Source organism: Apteryx rowi, unplaced genomic scaffold (assembly GCF_003343035.1).
Source record: "Apteryx rowi isolate R43461 unplaced genomic scaffold, aptRow1 scaffold_119, whole genome shotgun sequence".
NCBI lineage: Eukaryota > Metazoa > Chordata > Aves > Apterygiformes > Apterygidae > Apteryx > Apteryx rowi.
In genome coordinates, this window is record NW_020447408.1 from 140345 (window position 1) to 159733 (window position 19389).

Here is a 19389-nt window from a genome sequence, read left to right on the forward strand (position 1 = left end):
ATGACTTTTTTGCCATTATTAATCAATTGGTGCATTTCAAGATAAAGTTTCCTTTGTAATGTTAAATATCATTTCTTCAAAACTCAGCTGCACTATACTGTTGTAAACAATTCCGTATGTCTGCCACCGAGAATGTATTATTTGTATAGTGTCAGTAGTATGCTAGAAACTTTGTCATAGCTTCTTGAGATGCATCAGCAGCAGTAAGAGGAAGGGTGGAAAAGAAACAATGGAAAATGGTTGCAGATTAGAACTGAACTGTAGTGCCAGAAAATATGATTAGAAATAAAGCAATATTATGCATTGGTATTCCAAAAGTCATCTCAGCATTCCCAGTACTGGTAGCCACACTTTAAAAAGGATGCTGGAAAACTGGAAGTTGTTGTTAATTAATTAAAACACAGAAGGAAATCAGAGTAATCTGAGGTCTGTATGTAAAACATGCATTACAATGAACAGCAAGAGGTTTTCAGGTTATCCAGCCCAGTGTTTCTCAAACTTTTGGAAAGTACAAACCTTTTTTGGCTCACAGGGCCTAAACAGCAAAGAGTTCTAATGACCAAGAACTTAAGGAGAAAAAAAAAAGGATATTTTCATAGATTTCAATGCTATTTATATGTATTTTGCTTTTTTATTTCTATGATTTGTTTCATTATACTTTTTACCAACACATTGTGATCCTGCTTGAGGCCCCTGTGAGCCCCAATAGGGTCATAACTGAGCATAGGAAAAATGTCAGTGTTAAATATCACAGAAAATTAAAATTCACTTGATCAAGATCTATTCTTTGTGTAGAATAAGGCTGCTGACACTAGTAGGCTGTCAGCTGCAACTAACAAAGGCAGGGATGGATTTCTGTTTATTAACAGAAATAGAGTTATTTGCATTACATTGAAGACAGAAATGACAAGAGGGAAGCTCCTGTCCCATAAAGCTTGAAAGGGCAAAAGAAAAAAAAACTGGCGTAAGTAATGGTGGACAGAGACCACCTGATGCCTAGATATGGTCAGACTTGTTTTCAAGGAAGAAAAGAGTTAATAATGATTTGAGGGACAATAATGAAGTAACTTTCTGAAGAACTTTTCCTGAGTCTGCAGGTCTCTAAGAAAAAAAAAGCTTTTTAAAAATTGTTTAGAAAAAGCAGATGATAAAATTGGTATAGCTGACAAAATAGTTCAACTACAAGTAAATCACTCCTGCATCAAGTTATTCAATGGCAGCAGAATATATGAATCGCTTCCAGTCTTAAATCAATGACTGCACACCAAAAATATCCCTATGAACAGGCTATATCTGGACAAAACGGTTGGTGTCTCACCTTACTTCTAAAGTGAACAAATCTCATGCCTACCTGAATGCCAGAGATAGGTCTCAAAACCAGCTGCATTTCAATAGCTTTTCTGTACAGAATTGCTATACTGGTATAATGATATTGATTCAGAATCTATATAGCACATTTACAGGACAAAATTAGTAATAGTACTGCCATCACAGATAACCATTCCAACTTGCACAAGCAATGTGTTGCCTACCTGCCTATGTCGTCTTACCACAGGAGTTATTTATATTAACTATCCCTTCTACTTTGTGACTATCAATTTCCTTCCTTCTGTGGTGGTCTGATTCTCAAACCAGGGAAAACTCATAAAAATTATTCTCAACTTCTATTTAGCTTAGATTATTACTGCTTTTATTTCAGACCTGGAGAACTGCTTGTACATTGCAAAGCTCATCTTTTTTATTATACTAACAGTTGACCAAATGAAAGAAATTAGTTCTCTCCTCAAATTTCTTACAGGATCAAGTTGTATAATATAAGAATAGCCTCCACTCCTTTTAGATTTATATTGTGTTCATTCCACTGCCTTTTCAAAGAGTTTGTAAAAGGCTATTAAAATACATACACATCAGCCTTTAAACTTAGCACTGATGACTGACAGCGGGACTGCAAGCATATTGATTTCAGGCCTCTTAAGGATGAAATTTATCAATTGTCAGACCTCAACTGTAAGAGGAAGGAAAGTTTATTCCTTTCCAGAATCTTACAGATTTTATACTGCCTTCATTTATTCACTGCCTTCCCCCATCTCCCATTTCATTACTTTGAATTTTACTTTGTGCTCTCTAGGACAACATCATGGTGTCTGTACCCCAGGCATCCTTAGCAATAGCCCAGGTACCCTTCTCAGTTCCCAGAAGCTGGCAAAACCAGTGCATTAAATCCACATTCTGAATGTTACCTATACGACTGCAAGAAATAGATACTGCTTAGTGCCTTGAAAGTAGATTCTGGAATATACTTAGGCAGCAGTCTAGGTTTAAAATTTAGAATTGCATGATTAAGTGACCATGTAAACTTGCAGGCAAGTTTCTGCTCATACAGCCACTTTACTGACATGTTATCTTAATGATGTTACACTAGTTTCTCAGACTGAAAAAACATTTAGCAAGGAAAAGAACAAGTTTTCTCCAAGTATTTTACTGATGAAAAATACTACAGAACACCAGGTTCCCAAACAGATGCACATAAGCCACTTCAAAATGAAGCACAGCAAGGTAAAAAAATGGGAACTGCTTCCAGTGTTACTGCCTAGCAAAAACAAACCTCCCAAACTCTCGAACGATGGGAAGGAACACAGCAATTTAAAAAGCAGTAACTTGGTGGTGAGGGGAACGTGAAAGATGAGATAGCCTAAAGAACAAATAGGTGAACTTACTATTCTTCATTAGGATTTCAAGAAAGTTTCCCAAGAAAAAGAACAGGACATTTCCTCCTCTTGATAAGGGTTTTAAAACTAACTACAGTTTTTGTTCTCCCCTCCCTCCTCTGCCTTTTCAGAAATAGAGAACTTGGGAGTCAAAATTTAACTGATTATTAGATGTATGAAATGTATTCAAACTGGAACAACAATTAACAGAAATGTCTTTTTCTGAATTCAGTGAACTCAGAGCTTTATTTGCAGAGCTCCTGATGTTTAAATTGTACATCTTTTACTCAACAAGTATGGATCAAAGGCTGTTAACTTTGGAGGAAGATGTAAGAAGATAAAAATTCTTCTTAAGAAAAAACTTTGACTCAAAAGTTTAAATAACTAGGATTTTTTTTTAACAATATGAACATTCATGATGTGTAATGAAATAATATGAATATAAATAAAAGCCAGTCACAAATACACACAAACTACTATGTGCTGTACACCCAGGAAAATAGTGGAATGATTTGAAAGCAGCAGAAATGCAAGGAGGCCAAGCATATTGGTGTGAGGGCAAAAAGAACGGTGTGACACACCTCACTGCAGCATTTCTGGAAGCATCTCTCTTCCCCTTTCACTTCCCGTGACACTATCAGCAGATACTCTGACTGCTGGGCCCGACCACAGCCATACTGGGAACCTATACTGACAAGCTGGAATAACCAATCAGAGCAAAACACAAAAAGAAACCTTTGTAAAGCTGAAGCACATAACCATTACCCAAATTGTACAAATAACAGATGAGCTCAAACGTTCAGATAACATTTACTTGCCACTAGAACAGATTGCTGTCAAGCTATAACTTTAATTCCAACATACTTAAATTTTATAGAGGCAGTCGCAAAGCCCTTTGTAATTTCAAGGCAAGTTAGAGTTACTGATTGTAAATCAGAAAACTCCCAATACTGTTGTAGAATTGCCAACTATTCTGAAAAAATCTAAACAAAGTTTCTTGTATTATGAAAGTGAGAGCACTATTTTCCTGTCATATACACCAATTGCAGAAGGTAACATGTAGATATAAGACTAGAAGATGTTACGTAAAGCACTGAATCCAGTATAGACATGGAAGAACTTTGTCTTGTTCCAGATGTTGGTATAGAAAATATGGCTATGGAAACATATGAAGTCAATTAGAAGAAAAAGTTGAGAGTTTATAAACTGGTTTTAAAAGGGGTAATTTACGGAAGAATCAAGAAGAGACCTGTAGTGTAAAAAATTGTCTGTCTTGTTCCCATGAAAATCAGTACCAAGAACTTTGTTCATAATTGCCAAATATCTAGTAATTCAGAAGCTCAGAACAATCTTAGCTAAATTTCTTAGCTTCTCATTACAAAAAGTGTTTTATCTTAATAATACATTGCAATGCCTAACCCAAATTAAAGCACAGCCTGCCAGTGCACTTGAGAAAGATCAGAGCTTTAAATTAAGAACTAGACAACAATTGCCTATACAGAGTAAACTGAAGATTACCGATGATGAAAAGGCTCACGATCAGTAAAGTTATTTATATTCTGCTATTGTTATGTGAATAATTTTGAAGGGAGCAGCTAAATACTGTCCTCCTCATGTAGTAAATCTATTTAAGGCAGCATTGTGGTGCCAGACTCAGGCTACATTAATCATTAAATTTACATGACTTTACATGACAAGCCTCTCTAAAGCCTTTGCATTTAGAAATTTTGTAAAGCCCAAAGTTTCTTATTATGCAGTAATGCCAATTTTTTTTTTTTTTTTGCCTGAAGAGGTAACAATTTAAGCTAAAATCATCTACAGAATAACTCAGTGAAATAACGAAAGTGGGGCAGTACAACCACTTTTAAGTACTTTGCTCTAATGGAGAACACTTCTTCGGGGTAGTTTTTGGACTGAAACTGATATATAACTGTAGTTTGCTAGCATTGCTTTCACTCATTTATCTTCTCTGGAAAAGTGCATCAATGCATCCTCATAAGTCTATCAGTTGTTTAACACTTTCCTGTTTAATTATCACATCCAATTGTTTTTAAGAGAAAATTTTCAAATGTTCTAAGGGAAAGAAACATTTTTTATCAAAATCAACCACTGCAACATGTTACATGGGGCACAGAGCACAAGGACTCTCAACCCACAGAAATAGTGCTTCTCTGAGAAAGTAGGTAACTTCTGTCCCAGCAGGGATATATATACAGCATGGTAGGTGCCATCCCCAAAACTGCTTCTGGAGCATGCTTCTTAGTAAGACAGCTCTATTTAGAAAAAAGCACGACAGAAATGCTACAGTGTTCTCAAATCTTAACAACAAAACTGTTTGGATTACACCAAATATTATAATCATGTTGCAAGTGAATGATGTCTACTAAAAGCAGGTCTGCAATACAACCAAAGCAGAGAATGGCCTAGGCGGAGGTAATGAAGTTGAATAATAAGGGACCATACATCTGTTGTGTCTATCAACCTCAAACTGCATGCCCAAGCRAGAACAATGGGGGGAAGAGAGAGCAGGGAGAAAGCTGGATGAAACAAGGAGATAGTGTACAAAAAAAGAAAAATCACTGGAATTTTCCCAAAATACAATTTCTAAAAGAGATTATAATGGTTCTTTCTACAGTTGCACTGTCAAAGCAGTATTGCTCCCAAATACAATATTCCCAAAGAATACAAGGTTTTAGGACAGGTAAAAGTTACAGTACCATCTAATCAGTTAACAAGTGAAGAACCTGTATTTGTAATGAAAGCTGATTTCTCATGACTAAGAAGAATGCCCAGGAAACTTTGTCAATGCACTGGTCAAAAAACAGTCATGTGGATTAAGCGAGAGCTTTTTTCAGTGACCTAAACAACTTTCAGCTTCTAGCATGCCAAATGGTTCTTTAATACTTGAGCCACAGAACTGAAGCACGAGAAGTTTTCTGGGTACCGGGGCAGTTTATTTGATCATGGCCTTCTCTATGACATGAGCCCCTTACACATTCCACCGAATAAAAACAAAATGCTCTCATAGGTGTCTCTGCTATATTTTTTTTAAATATTACTTTGTGGTGTTATTGGGGGAAGACTGCACAGGACAAAAGCCTTGTGTTCATTCCAAACTCTCCTACCAGAGAGGCACCAGACACTGAGAACAATATTTGCTGAACACTTCTGTTTCACTCTAGAGTTAACAGATTCATTGATCCAATGCAATTTAGATATTCTGATAGGTTATGAACACGAAGGATGAAGATGCCATGTAGCTAGTTTCTTATTTACAGTGATTATCAAAGATAGTAACAGAAAGGTTTTCTTGTAATCTTACAATTTATTCTTCAATATACACTCAAACATATTTTTATGCCGTGCAGAGAAGGGAAACATTCACATAGCTCACATCCACCCAGCTTCACAGTTGCACTTGTTAGTTACTCCCTCTGATGGGTATCAGTCTTTTTCCTGAAGAGCCATTGTTTGGGCCTAACAAACATTTATCTCCCAAGATCCTCTCTTTTTCCTAGAGGTCTTTATATCTGACCTACCATTAGTATAAACTCATAATAGGGGGGTCCAGACTTTTGGTTTATTCAGCTTTCAAATGTTCCCTTGTAAATCCTGAAGAATTACATTTGAAACATGCTGTTGGTGTTTTTATAGAAAGTCATCTCAGTCTAGCTCCAGGAGAACAACAGATTCTGTGTTTTCTGACAAACAAACCTACAGATATCAGATTTTAATTTAACTGTGTATTTTTATCTGTCCAGTTTCTGATAATGATTGCACTTAAAAAGAAGCACGGAATTGACTTTCTACTCCTCTTTCCAATCATAACTGAATTTTTAGAAGACTTTGTAATTAAATCCTGTATGTTTTGTTACCTGTTCAAATTTCCAGCCATCAGACATTGTGGAGACCATTTGAGTGAGTTCCTCTTCCTGGCACTGCAGCACCCTGTACACGTGTTTGACTGGCACCTTCAGAAAAAAATATAAGATGCTCAATACGGCATGGAATTCACTATCTGTGTAACTTGTCTGAAATCTCCCTCATTCTATAGAAATAGTAAGCAGCAACACCTTGAAGACCACAAGATCAGTGGCCACTTGTCCTTTAGCTATGTCAGTGTTATGTTTTAGGTCCACAACTCCTTTCTTAATTCTGGGTTCAGACTCTGGCAAAGGCATACCTAATCTGTAGGCCCAGAATTTATCTTGAAATAAACTGCAGCTAGGAACGTTTTTTCGCCAATTCTTCTCTCTCTTTTTTTTTAATTATTATTATTTTAACTTGTGGAAATGTGATCTGTTCAGAATGATATTACAAAGATTCAAATACAGTAATGCTGCATGAATGTTTCAGGCATGAAAACAGCTAAGCTATGCAAATATGCTGGTACTCAAAATAAATATACTCATCAGTAATAACATAATAATCTTAAGACTTATCCATAAAGAGCTGACCTTCCTACAGTGTTCCAGAAAGTTCAGACATAGTGTCTGCAAAGTAGCAAACCACATCATTAACATAGGGATTCACTAAAAAACAAAACAAAACAAAAAAGCAAATCTCAAAATTCAAGGCTGGTTATACAGAGGCCCACCTAATTTTATGGACTGTCTGACCATATTCCAAAATCTCTTTATGTCCCTGCCAAACCTTCCCCTCCAAAGCAATGAATAAGTAGGACTATGTCAGCTGAAACCCTTTTAGAAAATGCTGTCAGAGCAACACTGCTACCCCATGACCCAGTCTCAAGAGAAATTTGGCAACAATAACAGTTTGTAGTATCTTCATGAGGACCCAGTTACCAGAGAAAGCCAGAGTAGCAGAGTTAGAGAACCATCACAAACTTGGATACTTTCCTTAATTAACAGTTTCTCTGTTATATTCACTTTTATGAAGAAATAATCATGAGCTGATTTGAGAAGAGGCTGTGTCTTCTCAACTATAGGGCACCACAAATAAAGAAAGTAACTTTGCTACAAAAGTGTGTAACAGGAGCTAGAGAATGAAATAAACAAGCAAAAAAAATGGATTAGAAGAGTGATTTGTACATACACTAACAACAGATTTGAAGAAGAGTTGAAAAGAAAATCTTGGGCCACTGCAATACACATAATAATGTTTTAACCTTTAATTTGCTCCTGATTCGGTTGCAGTCTAATGCTTTAAGATGTACCTGCTTCCCTTGGGAAGCTGCTTGAACGAGGCACACATCAAATGATCCTTCCTTCTAGAGAACAGTTTATTTTGGGTAAGAATGCTCCGATTGCTGAATTTATCCATTTCAACTCTGGATAAGACTTCAAAGACAGCAGTTATACTATAGCTAGGCAATCTCATCATATTCAGAGTATTTAAATATATATGAGAAAAATACACGCTACCCAAGCTGTTTTCTAAAATAACTATTTCCAGAAATAATACTATGACAGATTCCAATACAACTAGGCATTTTTGATCAATTCTTTAGAATGCTTTCAGATTTTGAAGAACTGGAACTACGTGCCTGTGCCCTTTGTAAACATGCTGGCATGTACTGAAGATTAAGAACATTAATCTTTGTGTGCTAATGGTTCCAGCTCAGCTTATGAAGGAGGCAGCCATTCAACGTCTTACCGGGGAAATGAGCAGTTAAGAAAAAAATGAAACTCACCCACTACTTCCTATAGAACAAATAATCAGAAGCACAGTAGAAAACAGCCTCACCTGTGAGATTTTGCTGTCTCTTTCTCTTATTTTGTCCTTTACCAGTTTTATTAGTGATGTGATGTTGTAGAATTCAGCCTCTTCCAGTACACCTAGTATGAGAACATTTTTGGAAAAGAAAGTGTAAACAAAGGTTCCAGGCCAAAACCACCAACTTGTTCCAGAGATCTCTATGGCTATAGGAAATGATTTATTTTGCCCTGCAAGTTGGATTCAGGCCCATATATTTCAAGGTTTAGGTCATTCTGAAGAACTGTCCTAAGAAAAGACTGAAGAAAACTGATACTATTTCACATACAGAATTAGAGTCAGGAAAGAGAGAAAAGGAGCAGAAATGCCATTCCACAGCAGACTGATGGACCATCATAGTTCAGATGCTGTCTCAGGCAGAAATGCTAAAGAAAAATCCAAATACTCCTACTGAAAAGCTCTGCAACGGCCAACGTGCAGAACATTTTTCTTCCTAGCTGTCATTTGAGATCTTACACCCTGAACAACATCTTAAAGATTTTGACTGCTGCAGCATACTACAGTCTGCACTGACTTACATGTTCAAGCCTTACCTGTCCTCCTTCACACATACTATGCGTTTAACAGTGCATATTCAAACTGTATTTCACATTACTGCCTGCTAATATTGTTAGACTCTATTTCTCTTTGATCAATTTCTTCAACATCTTATCAACACAAGTTTTCCTACCACATGGTTTAAAAGAGTCTTCCTCCATCAGAGTAAAACTGATGAATTGGAGCCAGAGAGGGAATAGCTGGGGGGAGAATTTACTCTTTGGCAGCATATTTCACACATCTGAACATCTCAGAACTTCACTTATTTTGCTTTATATCTTCTAAAGTTCGTTTTGCAGCCAGTATTCTTTTGCTTGAAGAGGACTGAAAGCAACTATTTCACAGGGTCAAACAGGAAAGATACAAGATTATATAATATAAGGCATCTGTCCACATGGCTGAATATTTATGTTCTGTTTCTAACTGGGGGCAGTGTCTGTGTTTTTGAAATCAAAATCATACTCAAGACCTTCAAATAACAGTATATAGTAGAACTGTACCATACCAATCAGCTCTGCCTGAAATTGATCGAAATGCTAAACTGATTAATATTTACCAACATGTGAGGTTTTGTGTTTTTTTTTTTTTTGATTTGCAAAACTGTGAGAATAATGAGAAAGTGACAAAAAAGCAAGAGATTTAATAATGTCCTACCTTCCTCAGCTAGGTCCTTGTTAATAACCAGTTTCCCATGTCTGAGATAGTTCAGCACTGGCCCAAAGTAGGTCGGGTCTCTGTCTATTAAATAGGCACCTGTTTCATCCTATATTAAAAAACAAACAAACAAACAAACAAAAAACCCCACAAAACATACACACGCACAAACACAGCCAAAAAAGCACAATGATTTGAATGCCCAAGCAGGTGTTCAGATATAGGTACAATACTTAAAGTCAAATTTATTTAAGTCATCAAAAGGGATTCAACAATGTAGTTGTAAATATATTAGACTGGTCACTGAAAGAACTTATCACCTGCTGGACAACTTCTACCTGACCGATTCCCCCCTTATCAAGAGAATGAGCATGACTGAACAGGACAAAAAGGAACAGAGATAAGCTCTCTCTTATTAAAACACCCAACCGTTGTTAGTATGAAAGATTTAAGCAGTAAGTGAGAACACTGAAAATTAGGGTTAAAAGCAATACATAAAAGCAGGAAACTACCATTTGTTTGTAAACCTGAAGAATCAGAACAAAGACATTCCAGTGAGGTTCATACACTGGCTTTTTTTTTTTTTAATTAATTGAAACCTACCTTTTCTTTAACCTCAACATTTTGTTCTAAAATCTTTTGTTTCTGTCTTATCTCAGAAGTAAAAATACTAACAAGGTACTGAGAACAGCTGCATACCAAGCAATGGCTCTATGTGCATCTTCTAAATAAAAGTAAGGCGGAAGATGCAATTCCTACCTCACGCAGACAAAAAAAGAATAGATCAAACTGTAACTAATGCTCAGTTTACTGAAAGTATTGTAGCATTCTGTGGAATGCAGAATGCAGTTCAAGAAATTCTCCTACATACCTGATATTCTTGACAAGGAGATAGAGGAGCAAAACTGATATTTTCTATATAATTTGAAGTTTAAGTGTGAACATGTGTGATCAATGCAACGTTGGCATACCTTGTGTTGACTAGAATTCTAAGGAAGATGATTGGTAATGCAGATGTCTAACAGATCCACGAGTCCTTCCTACTATCCAGTGTATCAATAACAGTATTAATCCTTTAGTTCCTACAGTTTTACTGTAATAGATATCCTACAAATAAATACTGTAGAGTTGTGGCAGCACCCATAAAGATTTTTTTTTTTTAATATTCTAGTAAATTACAGGAGATACTAAACAGCCTCAATAGAAACAATCCTAGCTAAATTTGAATCATTCTCCCTAAGAGCTATATGTGATACTTGTTGTTCCACACAAAAAAATTCCCCTGACCCAATCCCTTGCATTTGGAAATTAATGCTGATATGTAAATGTTTGATTACTTAAACTGTGATACCTGAAAACTCTCCCTACTTAACACTATCTAAAGTTTTTAGTATGTCTCATTGGAAAAAAAAGACTGTGGATGTAATTTCAGGCACGCAGATCTAGTTTCTGGAAAGCTGTGTTTGTCTAATCAGGATTATCAAAAAACTAGACCACAACCAGAACTACCCCCTCCAAAAAATTTGTAATTACAAACTAAAGGTTTGACACTCTCAGAGGAGTACACAGTGCTATTTTAGAATAATTAAGCGAAGGGATGCTACATTTTATGTAAAATTAACTATTTTAATCTATGAAGATGTTCAAGAAAATGACTGCTAATGTATTAAAATGTGCTGTCAGTCAACCTACACTCAGAGCAGACAGTGCTTGATGAAGTCTAATCACAGTTTCTTCTATGAGCTGAACTCATGGTCTCACAGAAGTGAGACTATGTACCAAAAACAGTAGATATACCATTTTATGAATGTCATCTATTTTTAATATGTTTCACATTTAAATATATTTACATTATCCAAACACTTCAAGAACAGATGATCTACAGACACAATCTAAAGAAATTAACGTAGCTGATGACTGTACTAACTATAAACTGAAGAGCATTATTTAATACGGGAACAAAAACCAGGGAAGTTGGAAATGAAGATCTAAAACTGATAAAAAGAAATATATATATATATATATTTAAGGAAAAAAGCACAGTCTTTGGTCATCAGTTTGAAAAGAATTAAGAAACACATGGACTTACAAAAATCAGAAGTCATCTGAATTAGGGGATATACTAGCCTCTTTCTAGTCTCTAGAAAAAGTTTCTTCAGAAAGAAAAGCATTCTGTTCTCTTACAGTATGGTGTTTTCTCACATCACCCTCTGAAGCAATACTGCCATGGGTGTTGCACTACATGACCTGACATTAGAGATAAACAGACAGGTGGGTCACACAGAAGCAAAACATGTAGAAGTTTAAGTGAAATCTCAGGTAACAACAGTTACTTCATTCCTTGCACAAAAGACTTGAAAATCTTATTTTCTGTGCATATGGACCACAGCATCTGAAATTATTCTTAACAGAGTAGATTCCTCTACACTAACTGAGCTGCCAATAAAACTTATCTTTTCAAAAACAGAAAAGGAACAAGCTATTTCAAGCCTTCTGTTTCAACTCCCACCTAATGATGGGTCACCAACAACCTGTATTACCTGAATTCATTATCCTAGTGTACACAGAGCTCATTATTAGCACCTGTACCAAACATGCTTTATACTTATGGGCAGCATCGAGTCTGTGAAACATTGGATGTAATTGCTTTTATCTTCTAGCTATTTTTAACCCTTTCCTCATCATGCACAAGCTTTTTTCCATTCTATCATCCTTCATTTCACTTTTTTTCCTCCTCTGTTATACCCATTACCTTTCAACCAAGTTTCCTTTCTCACCAAATTATCATCTAGAATCTATAAAAATGCTTAGTATTAACACTGATAAATACAAATACCATACCAAATATATTTATAATATACCACACAGAATAGAGTACCAGCTCATTATTGTCACAGTTTACTCTATGAATTCTTTAAGGCAATAATGCATCTTTTTTTTTTGTAAAAACTATTACACCATAAATTATAAGAGTTTTGGGTTTCTCTTTATTCTTTTTTTAAAAACAAAAAAAAAAAGAAGAAATTATCAATAGTTGAAGTTTAAGAACTCTGTTTAACTTCTCAGAGTGGGCAATCCAAATTCTGTCAATAGGAGAGATTCACTTTAGCACATAAATCCCATGCAAAATTATGAAGCAACAAAACAGTTCAGAATAACTGGTCATCCTCTTACTTGGATTACAGATATGAAAAACATGCATTCATAAGCATTCTTCCAAATAAAAAGATATGTGGCTTGGACTTTGCTCCTATAAACTCACGTGTGCTATAGACTAGTGCCAGGGAGTCAAGACTCAAAATGCAAACCATTTGATAAAGAATATCATAACCATATGCAACAGATGCATGGGTAAGAGAGGCATAAAACTGACTTCCTAAGCTTCTTCCTGTAGAAAATACCTTCTCACTCCTTCTTTAGAGTGAGCTGCCTGATTATTCTTCAACATGCACTAAGCACTTGATGTTGAAATCTAAGAAAAGCAGCTTATACTAGGACTTTAAGGAAATTTACGTAAACATAAATCCAATAAATGCAGATCCAGTAATACTGCAGTCACCTGCCCCACCTAGAGCTCTCAAAGTATGGGTCATTAGACTGTGTTTGGTCCACACCTTCAGAATATTAGGTCAGCATTGGTTTCATCCATGTGCTATGAAAACACACTTTACTCTCATGGGTAATTAGCATTCTGGAGACTCTTTCTAAAAAACAGTTTTATTTTAAGATAAGAAAAACATATACTTCAAATGTGACCTAGACAGTTGAAAGGTGTTACTACAGTTTGTGTAGACATAACTGAACTAGCTTTAAGCTTGCTAGCTTGAATATCAATAGCCTGTATTGTCCCCAGCTATGCCACTTCCTTTGCTAACGACTTAAGTAGGATTCTACCAGCTTTGGACAAATTTGAATCTTCACTCTGTCACAACCAGAGCAGGTATTTTGGATCATATCTCCCAACTTTCACAATTGCCAGACAAATCTGTATTCTGATAGGGTCTCAATCTTGTTTCTTGTAGATATGTTCTATACAAACATATATGTTAACATTTATCAGAACAGCAACTGGAATTCAGGTTTCCTCTCTACTCAGTACAGTCACATCACCACACTCTCTGACCCAGTGAGTGTCATACAAATTTTGCCAATCTTTGTAAGGATACTCAAATAAAATGTTCCATTTGTCACTGTGCAAACACAAAAGTGATAATAAACCATACAGGCGTCTGTATGTTAATAGACCCTTTAAGCAGACTTACAGCCTCTGAATACTTAATATAAATATAACAGCAGCACACTGAACCAATTCCTTTTATTTCCTATACTAGAACAACTTGATCTAAAAAACATTTCTGTTTTTCTGGTAAATGAGCTATGCAATCAAAATACAACAAATAAGAATCTCGAACTACATGGAAGAGTTTTTTCTATACCCTTCTAAATCTTACCTAAACTTACTGCAAAGCTGTCTCCTTAGATACTTTTCTGGAATGACACACTCAGGATCCACACTGCCAAGCTCCCTGCTCAAAGCTTTTCTCCAATATATGTCTTAAAAACTGACATTATTTATATATACTGAGCAAGCAGAAGTTCTGCTAATGGCAGTGATATACCCAGAAAAATAGTAATATTTGGCACCTTTAAGACCCTGATTGTGGATTTAGAAATAACTTTTAACTGGCTCTCCCACTTTCCTATTTTTTTTTTTTAATATCTTGAGCTAGATGTCCAGAACACATTTTTCTCAAAATATGTGAATTGTGCATTGGAAGACTACCAGTACTAATCAAAACTACGTTAATAACAACACATACCCACCCAACTAGTCAGAAATCTCTTGATGAAATAAACTTTATCTTAGCTATATCTTAAAATAGTGGCTATAATCAAGATACTTTTCTTTCACTGATTATTTAGCACTGACAGCTAAGGATATGCTGCCAGGAAGATCTTGATTTTATTTTTATTTTTTTTTAATATTCAGTACTTCCTTCCTTAACAGATTCTACCTCAGTACAATTATCCCTAACTTTAGAAAGACTTTAAAAATCGAAACATGAACACTCTTGACAAAACCATTAAGGATTGCTGACAAGTATCTTGCTTTGGCAGAAGTTTAAAGAATGATAAAACAGTCTGCAAAGCAAAGCTGGTATTCAGAGAAAATAGGAAGGTGCTGAAATCAGGAAATATCAGAAGTAAAACATACAATATAAGCATTAGAGAAGTTAAACAAGGATGAAAAAGTGAGCTTTATTTTCAAAGTACTCAAACTCTGCTTGGCTATTTTTACATGTTCATCTCTAAAGCAAGGTCTAAACACTGAACACAAATCCTACTGTGAACAGTGGGTATGACCACTACCACTTACACATTTGCTGAAAAGAATAGTCCTTGAATCCTAGTCTTAAATACAAAGATACATATCACTCTGTGAAACACATTACACTCAGAGAATCAACACCTCACAATCTCATTTCAACCACCACAAGATTTGGCAGTGTGCCCAAGTTAACTTTCCTTCTGTTGCAGCTGGAAGCACATCTAATTCTAAAAGACAGACTGCATGGCCTTATTCAACATTAGCACCTGTAGATAATTTGAAGACAAACATGATGCCCTTCTTGAAGCCTTTCAACTCTTTTTAGTAGCAAGAATTAAGGAAATATTATGATTTATGTAGTTAAATAACAAAATGTCGGTGTACAAATAACAGTAGAGAAAAATCACTATATACACCACTGACATTTGCAGACCATAATCTATGAGTATAGTCATATTTCAGTTTCCTGCCCCCACTTCTAATAAACCCATCTAGTTATCATCTCTTGTAACTTCTCAATGTACCAACATTGTCAATTTTTATGTGCTTGACTCATTGAGTTTAGGCAAAACCAGCTCTATTATTATTAATTTTGTTTTTTTTTTGTTATAGATTTATTCTCATTTATATTCTGCAATAAACACTTATGCTTTTCTTTTCTAAAGCAAAAAGGAATGTGAACTATTTTTTTCCTCAAAGACATATATTTACTGGTGCATGAGTTAATTTAATTGTTGGCTCTTCTTCTTGCTCTTGCTCCTGGATGTAGAATCTGTCCCTCTCCCTTTTGTCAGTTGGAATAACATTAGAACTTTCAGCAAGCTGTTTTAACTCACGGAGGTAGCAAAAACAATACCCCTCCTCCATTTTTGCTGACAGTTTTCGAGTTTAAAAGTAGGCGTTTAAAACCCTTGTGATCTTTAAGAGGAAAACATAATGGAATCAAAACCAGCGAATTATAGGTCGGAGACCAGCTCTAACATTCCAGCCTTTGAGAGAGCAGCATCTTAGTATTTTAGGTGTCTTCTTGTAAGAACTGCTGTTTTATGAGCACAAAATTACACTGCATGGCACAGTCATTGTGAATAGCCTTTAGTACACGGTTATGAGAAATACATCACCTGAATATCAAGTTACAGCTCATAAAGGGATCCCAAAAAGTGAACCCAGAGGGGAAAAAACAAAACCATTACTATCAGGTTTTGATTTACATATATAGGGTAAAAGAACAGAATCTGAATCCAAGGTGAGAACATAAACATCGTCAATAATTCCCTTGAAATATCTGTGGCCATCAGTTAAAGGCATCTGATATTTCAAAACTAAACCAGACAGTCAAACTATAAACATGCTATTCTATCAAGACAATGTTCACAAACTGGTGAGATGTCACGGAAGGATTTCTTTTCTCTTAAAATGACATCTACGATATTGGATAACTTGTTATTCAGAGGAAAAAAAAAAAAGAACTGTTTGAATTATGATTTGTGCTATACAGAAAACAAGGAATCTAAAAGCAGATTCTGAATCAAATCCCTGAAGGACAGATCTTATGTGTTTAAATAAACTTAGGCACAGGGATTAATATAGTATAATAGGTAGCCTAAAACATAGACCAATTCTGTATGTCTACAAACTCCAAGATGACAGTTGACTATGGAAAACATGCTCCGAATGAATGAAGTGAAAAATCAATGACTACAGTGCAGATGGTCAAAACAGTGGAGCTTGAAACTCTAACAAATATTGTACTGAAAATATGCCTACAGTGGATATTTAATTAGGAAAGGCTTTACTTTTGGTACATTAAACTGAGGACATAAAGGTTCATACACCCAGAGAATGCACCTCCAGGATTTTCTCCAAACCCAGATTTTTACAACATTTTTTATTTTTTTCCTATATCAACTGCTTGCCTCATGTCACCTATTTGTGCAATAATCTCTTAAAGATGACTATACTAGCTACTATTTTTTAAAAGGTAAGATTGAATCTTAAATGTGAGATGCACTTACAACCACCTCAGGAAACTACCCTAGTTATATCAGACTGGAGAGAGCACCATAATGCCATATTCCCATCTTACATTGCAAATCAGCTCCAGTCCTGTTCCACTGTGGGTTCAACCAGGCTACTCACAATTACAGGACAATGCAGTTTGTTTGCAGCTTTTTAAACTGGTTTCCATCAGACCTCTGTATTGGCAAGAAAGGAGACAATAATATCTGAGTAGCTCAGATAAAGTTTAGACATCTTCCTTGGAAACAGAGCTACATCTTCCTGCACCTGTGACTGCAACCAGCTTTATGTTATCATGTACACTATTAACAACTATAGCCTACTTAAGGCTAGAAACATGAAAGGAATACATTAGGTCTTTCCATACCCTACCAAACAGCTCAATAACCTTAGCATAAATTTATGATTTGTTGCTACAATCCACTGATGTAAACACTGTAGAAAGAAAAAGGTTAGATTAGTAGCTCCATGCAGTTTGGCAAGATATAAACACTTTACTGATTATTCTTGTGAAAGATGATTTAGTCACCAGTTGATGAAAAAAGTCAGCCAAAACACCTTCCTTAGGATTAAATCGCATCTTCTAAAAATGAGCCTACTCTCTGAAGACATCAGCTTCTTGTAGTGGATTAACTGAAACACGTGACTTAATTATTAATAGCGTTCTTTATTTTTTTATTTAAGAAATCTGAGAAGAAAGCTTTCCCTTTCCCTCCCAAGAAAAGACAGTTGTTGACTCTAAGAAAGTCACCTAGACTTTTTATTTATTTTTAAAGGTCAGTCTAAGCTAGGCCTCTCCAGAAAAAACAAACTGAATCAAAACAGAAGCAACAAAAACCAACCTCCAAACTGCCATACTGTAAGTTATTTTTTCCATAACCCTGAAACGTTATTTAGGCTCTGTTCTATATTTTCCTCAAGTGTTTCTACATTTTTTGAGAAACTAGGCATAAGAAAATGAAGAGATTTACTACTGGTCTTGCTAAAAAAAAAGTTATATATCTAAAAATCATATCTTTATTTGTAACATGTTGTTTATATATTCAAGCATCACAAGCTGCTCCGTTCCCTTTCCTAAGGGTGCTACATTGGAAGTCCATTTTTAGTCCAATATGCTCTGAAATCTCTTTTGGAGCCAGTGCTTTCGAAGATGGTCTTCTGTTCTATTAGTGTATATTCTGTATTCTCTGCTCCCAGATACATGACTTTGCATATCTATCTGTCCCAAAACATATTCTGTTTGAAAAGGCCCAGTTTTCTAAGCAATCCTGATTGTTTATCTGAATACTTTATATCCATTACTATGCACCACTCTACAAAAAAATTTTTAACCAATAGCTTTTCTTTTCCTAGTAAAAATGAATCACAATGAATATACAAATATCACCCATGTGATACAGCCCATACAGTATATATAATATTCTGTTCAAAAACCTGCTGAGACATGGAATGCTACAACGAAGTGAGAAAAGTTATTCTTCTAACATACTGAATTCCAGTTTCATGCAGCATTCTTTAGTAACAAGCAGAAAGATCCATACAGAATAGTAGCTTGATTTGGTTCTTCAAACTGAACTACAGAGTGATGACAGTGCAGAAATAGCATGACATCAGTGTAGGCATATACTCTGCTAAAATGCTAAAACTAAACCCATGAGGTAAGACAGAAAACCAAAAATTTAAATAAACACATAAGTGATCCTGTGCTCCCTTTGATATATCTGCACATACATGACTGTACTATTCAAGAACCAAATCAGTCTGCAAGAGATCAGCCTATGCTCACCCTCTAAATAAAAATTCCTTCAAGTACGTGGGCTCGTTAAGTAATACTGCCCTTTAGAAACTACCCAAACAGCGGCAGAGCTTAAACCTGGTATTCCCGCAGACTGAGACTTAACCGTGCTCTCGCAGCACCGAGACCCGCGCTCCCTCTCTGCTGCGCCTTACCACAAGCGGCGCCCTGGCAGCGCTCCCCGCAGGAAGGCGGCACCGCACACCAAACCTCCGCAGACCCAGCTCCACGCGGGCCCGGCGGCGAGCGGCCCGGCGAAGCGGCGGGGGGGGCGCCCGGCGGAGAGCGGCGGGGCCAGCCGCGGGGCTGAGAGAGGCCCGGCCACAGCGGGGGGGGGGCCGGCCCCGGGGGTGGGGGCCCGGCGCGCCGAGCTGCGCTCACCTTGTCCGAGTCGAGGTCGGGGTCGGCCTGGCAGAGGCGGAAGAGGAAGGACTTGGGGTCCCTGCAGAGCGTCTGCCGAGTGGTCAGGAAGCAGGTGCCCCCCACGTTCAGCCGCACCCACTTGCCGGGGACAGCGCCAGGGGGCGGCGCGGAGCTGCAGCGGCGGCAGGGCGCGCCCGGGCCTCCCAGGCTGAGGCCGCCGATCGGGGGCACCGGGAAATCGCAGTGGT

At 36.7% G+C, this 19389-nt stretch overlaps 1 protein-coding gene across 1 annotated transcript in view; it reads right to left on the reverse strand.

The window, feature by feature from the left end:
* LOC112975691 (BTB/POZ domain-containing protein KCTD5-like) overlaps nt 1–19384 on the reverse strand; it is a gene marked incomplete at its 5' end in the record, with an annotated part of 36709 nt that extends 17325 nt beyond the window's left edge. Inside the window, 5 exons of the mRNA XM_026086091.1 lie at nt 3290–3406; nt 6584–6679; nt 8415–8506; nt 9636–9744; nt 19160–19384. Coding sequence (XP_025941876.1) covers nt 3290–3406; nt 6584–6679; nt 8415–8506; nt 9636–9744; nt 19160–19384 — 639 coding nt within the window. The remainder of the gene's footprint in view (nt 1–3289; nt 3407–6583; nt 6680–8414; nt 8507–9635; nt 9745–19159) is intronic.
* Nucleotides 19385–19389: the final 5 nt, after the last annotated feature.